This window comes from Atta cephalotes (genome assembly GCF_000143395.1).
Source record: "Atta cephalotes unplaced genomic scaffold scaffold00014, whole genome shotgun sequence".
NCBI classification, from domain to species: domain Eukaryota; kingdom Metazoa; phylum Arthropoda; class Insecta; order Hymenoptera; family Formicidae; genus Atta; species Atta cephalotes.
In genome coordinates, this window is record NW_012130078.1 from 5,438,715 (window position 1) to 5,445,102 (window position 6,388).

The 6,388-nt window shown below is 33.9% G+C and overlaps 1 protein-coding gene across 1 annotated transcript in view; it reads left to right on the plus strand.

The window, feature by feature from the left end:
• LOC105617822 (tropomodulin) overlaps positions 1–6,178 on the plus strand; it is a 52,645-nt gene extending 46,467 nt beyond the window's left edge. The window contains exons 2-9 of the mRNA XM_012199375.1: positions 1,745–1,897; positions 1,991–2,158; positions 3,029–3,155; positions 3,235–3,455; positions 3,531–3,685; positions 3,773–3,869; positions 3,959–4,106; positions 6,075–6,178. Coding sequence (XP_012054765.1) covers positions 1,772–1,897; positions 1,991–2,158; positions 3,029–3,155; positions 3,235–3,455; positions 3,531–3,685; positions 3,773–3,869; positions 3,959–4,106; positions 6,075–6,178 — 1,146 coding nt within the window. The 5' untranslated portion in view covers positions 1,745–1,771. The remainder of the gene's footprint in view (positions 1–1,744; positions 1,898–1,990; positions 2,159–3,028; positions 3,156–3,234; positions 3,456–3,530; positions 3,686–3,772; positions 3,870–3,958; positions 4,107–6,074) is intronic.
• Positions 6,179–6,388: the final 210 nt, after the last annotated feature.

Below are 6,388 nucleotides of genomic sequence, written 5' to 3' on the forward strand. Positions count from 1 at the left end.
AATATTTATTAAATTGACTATATTTTTTTCAGTATAAAATTTAAAAATTATAAAAATCAATAATTTTGTGGAATTTTTGCATGATTCTTATATAATTATTAATATATTATTATACATAAATAATAAATAATAAAATATTATATAATATGTATAAATAATATGTATATTTTCGTCTCTCATTTATTATTAGGCATCAAAGAAGCAATGACAAAACTCTTGATTGAAACAATATTTTGTTATTTTTTAACTTTCATGTCTAAAAGTTTAATCAATCCATTTCTGTGATTAAATTCAAACTAAACATTATTCACGTAAATTTATAACTAATAAATAATAAAATTAATTTGAATCAAATTTGTATTTTTAAAAATTAAATTGTTTAATTAATGACTCTATTAGTTAAATTAATGACATATGTATATTAAGGAGCGGTGGATCTAAAAATGATTAGAAATAACTCAAATTATAATTATACAAATTAAAATTATACAAATTATAATTATAATTTAACATTTTAACACTGTTTAAACGTTAAACATTCAATATTATTTCTGAAAGGCATCTATATTCGTGTAATACGACTATTACGACTTGTTGTCACGTCACTTCAAATCTCCCGCTTTCGCTTCAAGGTATACTCGATATACTCCATTCGTCGTAACATCTTCCAGCGTCGCGTGCAATAGTGCAGTTGTCCAAGTTGTCGCCAGTTGACGCACAGTTAAAATCGCATCCGTCTCCGTAACTGCATCCAGAGAACAGAGACAGTAACCCCTTGTTTACATCCGTTTAAACGAGAATAAAAATCGTCACGCCTCCCGTTTGAGAATTCTGGAATCTGGACAAGTTTTATCAGACGCAGGATCGGTCGTCGCGCAATCGCGTTGTCTGCATTAAAGGGCGCTGCCGCTGGTGGGCTGGTCAGTGTCATCAGTGAGAATAGTGGGACGTTCGCGTCTGTGAATATTAGATTTCGGAGTGTGATCCCGTGTACGTGAGATTCGTGAGGCAGGTGAGGTTCCTCCGGAGCGGTCTCTGAATTCTTGCATCCACACGACGGGTGACGGCACACGGTACGCCCATCCGCAGTGACACCGCGACGCGTCATCGAGTAAGCCCCCGAAACGGGGCCCGTCGGCCGGGTCGTTTCGGTCGAGATTGACATCATCGCCGTTAATTTTGGCACGCAACTTGTCAATGAAAATCGATCCTGAATTATCTGGGTCAGAGGGCATCAGCCACATTGGACGCTCGCCGAATTTAAACGCCGGGCACATCGATACGTTTGGATCAGTCGATCGCGATCGAACGGCCGGCTCTGCTCTGGCTGATAACGCCTCCGTGATAAGAGAAGTCGGTCGCGTCGACGACCCTCGCGGAGCGGGCGCGGTCCGTGTCGACGGCCTTTTGTACCCTCGCCGACAACGCGCCCTTTGAATAATTGATTCCGGTCGACCGACGGGCGCCGTAATAATTAGCACAAGACGTCGATAACGGCCTTCCCTCTCTTTGCTCGCGTTACCGAGATCGCTATCCGCAGAAACGTTTTATCACGCGATTGTATTGTCTTGACCGCTTATCACTGAACGATTATTGCATGAGATTTGAGAGGGAGAAATTAGTTGAGATAATACTTAATTTCTGCGCGAATAGTACAGAATAGTTTATCGGGAATAGGCTAGAATTTTGTAAAATGTCGAGGAGACACTCAGTTGTTGACCAGTCACCATGGGATGATTTACAGACTTCTTCATCGACCAAGACAACCACCATGACGACAGCGGCCAAGCTGTACGGCAAGGATCTGAGCGAGTATGATGACATTGACGTGGATCAACTGCTGGCAGAGCTTACGCCAGAGGAGCTCAATATATTGGCCAAGGAAGTGGATCCTGATGTAAGTCTGTTTACTTAAAAATACTGTTTTATTATATTTATTTTATTATATTTATTTCCTTTGGGATACTGAATCTATGTTACATTTATATAGGACAGTTTTATGCCGCCCTCACAACGTTGCAGTTATGAATGCAATAAAAGTCCTACAGGGCCATTGAATCGCAAGAAGCTCATTGAGCATATCAACAAACAAGCTTTAGAGACACCTGATATTCCAGAACTGAAGCCATATGTACCTGGTGTAATTAGGGGCAAGAAAGTGAGTATCAGTAATGTCCCACAAATCGTTGCATTGGCAGAAAAATGACATCTCAAAATTAGAAACTTTTCAGTAGTCTTTTTGAAATTCTAAATGTTTTAATTATAAAATGTTTTAATTAGACATGTTTTAATTAGAGTAATTAATATACAATTTCTATAACTTGATTTTCTTTCCATGTTATATTTTTAATTAGAATGTATTCTTTGAAATTATATCATGAATTTTTCAAATTTGAACATTGCAACTTTAGTGTCATGTCAATTTCACTTTTTATTAGAGTTGTGCACTTTTCCATATAAATTAGCTATTGTACAAATGTGTCTTTTCTACAAGAATATATTAATTTTTAGAGTTGATTTATTTTTATTATCTAAAAAATGCTAATTTTTTATTTATGTTATTTTTCTATCAACACGAAATATATGGATGATAGTTAAGTAATCCTAGTCTTGAAGCCTAAATTTGAGGTTATAGTTGGAAAAGAAATATAAAAGAGCTGAAGTCAACATTTCCTGGTGAAAAAAAATTTACAAAAAGATTACAGAAAAACTACATATATTGAGACAAGATCTTAAAAATTCTTAACTTTTCATAGATATTCCTAGTGGTACATAGAATGGCGTTATTTGAGGGTGGAGGATTTCTAGGTTTTTTTATACAAATATCGCAGCTCCACTATGAATATTTACGATAAACTAATAATTTTTAAGATCTTGTCTCAATCTACACAGATTGTATTGTAGATTTTCATAAAAGTTTTTCCGCCATAGTCTAATTGAATAATACTAATAAAATAAATTTTGCATAATATATTAGTAAGCGAATTATATATACATCATATAATATAATATTATTTATTTGTTTTAGTGGGTACCTCCGCCACAAGACAACACGAAAGAAAAGGAGGCAGACGAGCAGATCGCGATAGATCTTGGTGAAGAGTATGAACAAGCGCTTTCGGCTGCCACCCAAGAAGAAATCATTGATCTTGCTGGTAAGAAAATTGATCTTTTCTGAAAGCCTTTTGTATCAGAATAGAAAGATAAATAATCGAGACTATCTTTTCCATCCAGCTATTCTTGGATTTCATTCTATGATGAATCAAGATCAGTATCACGCGTCTCTACTGAATTCTGGACAGCCAGTTGGACTTGGTTGGGACGGTGTGACGAAGGCTAGTCAACCGAAAATTTATCCGATGGAACCGCCTAATGATACAGACGTTGACGCTACCATTAAACAAGTGCGAGACGATGATTCCTCTCTAACTGATTTAAATTGGAACAATATTAAAGTAAGTATCATCGATTATACTTATTGTAAGAAGAGAATTATGTTTCATGCTAAATTAACGCTGGTTTTGTTACAGAATATTTCGGACGAAAAATTCATGCAGTTATTCGAAGGTTTGGAAATGAACACACATCTCGAATCGCTAAGTTTAACCAACGTTGGACTCAATGACAAGACCGCGCAACGACTAGCCGATGCCATAGAGAAGAATTCGACACTCAGAGTACTCAAGTATGCACAAAACGATATATTTTATGCATCAAATTTATATGTTGTTAATTTCTCATTGCTTTAATGTAAAAAAATATTTTTCTTCAGTGTGGAAACAAATTTCATAAGCCCGCCTGTGATAGTAAGGCTGATCAGATCCCTCCTTAAAACAAAATCAATCGAAGAATTCCGATGTTCGAATCAGGTAGACTGTCATATAAACTTACGTGCACAAATATTTTCTGCAAGAACAGCGATAATAAGATCTAACGAAATATTCGCATTATTTTTCAGAGGTCACAAGTATTGGGTAACAAAATTGAGATGGAAATCACACAATTGGTAGAACAAAACCCAACGTTGTTGCGACTCGGGTTGCATCTGGAGTTCAATGACGCTAGACATCGCGTAGCTGCGCATCTGCAACGCAACATCGATAGGAGTAAGTATAAAAGGATACCGCGATGTCGATATGATTAATAATATTCATTATAGCTCAAGTAGCTTATACAGAACAAAAAAATGTACTTTTAAGAATGAAAAAAGTGTTTTAGAAGTAATTAGCATTGATCGAAGATAATTAGCATTAATTTATGTACTTGCGTAGCCAATTACAAACGTAAACAATCGCTTCTAATTATATTTTAGCATGAATTATGATAGAATTTTGATAGGGATATCATTACAGAAGTAGCTATATGTGTATGTCTTAGAAGGTTGAAATAATTATTCTACACTTTTACGTCAAGTGCGACGCTCCATTCACGGGTCACCGCATAATAATCTGAACAGGTGTCACAAATTACGTTAGCAGCGCAATGAAGCGTTTCACGAACGCATTACGTAGATACCATTGTTTCTATCACGATTATAATTGTACTATTAATTTTTCATTTAGATGGGAGCAATTGTATGGGGGACTATGGAGACCACGTGACGAAATGCTTCTAACCTTTCCGAATCTGCTTCGTAGTTTCAAATAGCGCTTTACTTAGTACATTTCATCATTCATCCATTCATCCCGCTATATTCATTTATTACTTTTCTAGTTAGTGACATATAGAGGTAATTATGAGATTTCCCAGCTTGTCTCTTGTTTAAGTATGGAATTTTCTAATTTCTGACACAGTGTTTTTCAAATCCTTAGTTTAAAATTATTGAAAATATGTGTAAGATTTATGAAGATATATAAAATATCTTAAAAATGTTCATTTTTATTTGAAAAACGCTGTTTTTTTCCTCGAATAACATAGCTACCTCTCACGTTATGTTTTGAATCCCTTTATTATTACTTTACTATTATTTTACTCTGTTTTTTTTATTACTCCCTGTTTAATTTATATCTTGTCCTCCCGCGCTTTTATTAAAGATACAAATAAAAAAAAATGTATTAAGCGGTGCACCACATGATGATCTGCTTGTTTTTCAATTTTCAGTGAAGCACAAAGAAGCGAAGATTAGGGTAGTTTAATTTGGTATGAATTTATAGTGACCAATTTTCTTTAAGTCTTTAATCAAACGACTTGTAACTCGACTAATCATCGAACTTACGCTTAATCAATTACGTTAAATGGCACAGCCATTTCATGCTCTTGATTATTTAACAAGACGAAGTATTTATTTTTGCAATTGATACGCTTAAGTTGTGCTGATAATTTACCACGTTATCGCTTATTGTCAAATAGCACTGCTAAGCACATTAACAAACGATATTCGCATTATTTTATCGCATTATTAATGCTCGATTCTATCAATAGATTAAATTTTAATTTCGGTTTAACTTACTCTTCATACTTTTCTAATTCTTAGAAAAAGATGAAAAGTTAATTGAGTCAAGTTTAAAATTAAACGATATTAGTAGAAACGGGAAATTAAATCAATTTAATTTCCAAACGAAATTGCAACCTAATTATCTAAATTATAATCAAAACCGTATTCTCCCTTTCTTTTCCTTTATAGTATATATCATTACAAAAATTATTTTCACTGAGAGAAAGTTGTTGATTTGTAATTACTGCTCTATAATTATAATTATTATTGTTATAATATTAGAAATAATAACTCTATATATATATAGTTCTATCAACAAATATATATATATATAATTAGCATTGAAATTGATTATAAATTATAATTATTATTACCATAAAATGGTTGTAGCTACTATATTTTAACTATAATTTATAGTCATGTTTTGGATCAACTATTTTTTCTCAGTGTTCGCAGAGACCGATGCTCTCGTACATTTTTATCACAATTCCGAAAAATTCCTTACAAAAATTACAGAAATTATAAGAATTATGAAATCCTGTTTTATTCTGCATTGTTCTGTCGAGTCTCAAAAATTCCCGCAATTTGAGCAAACGATTTAGATTATCATTGATTTTAATCGATTCGTTTATCTGGCTAGTTTGTCGTGTGGAACCTATGGAACGAGCTAAGCATGTAGCGATCGCTGGTGGTCCTGCAGTTTTCACCGTTCTTCCCGCAGATGACTTAAAAAATAGAGCGTAGCGCTGTTACAGCGCAGTGAGTAGCTTTCTTGTAAAAAATGAGCTCTTTCCCCATAACTTGTTTCTTATAACTTATTTCTAATATTTCGATTAACCCTTTGCACTCTAATATTTTATTTCGTCGTACGTTTTATTTGACATATTTTTTTAAATTTTGTTAATTGGCTACAAGATGAAGAATTTCTAGGAATTTCGAGAACTTCTCTATATA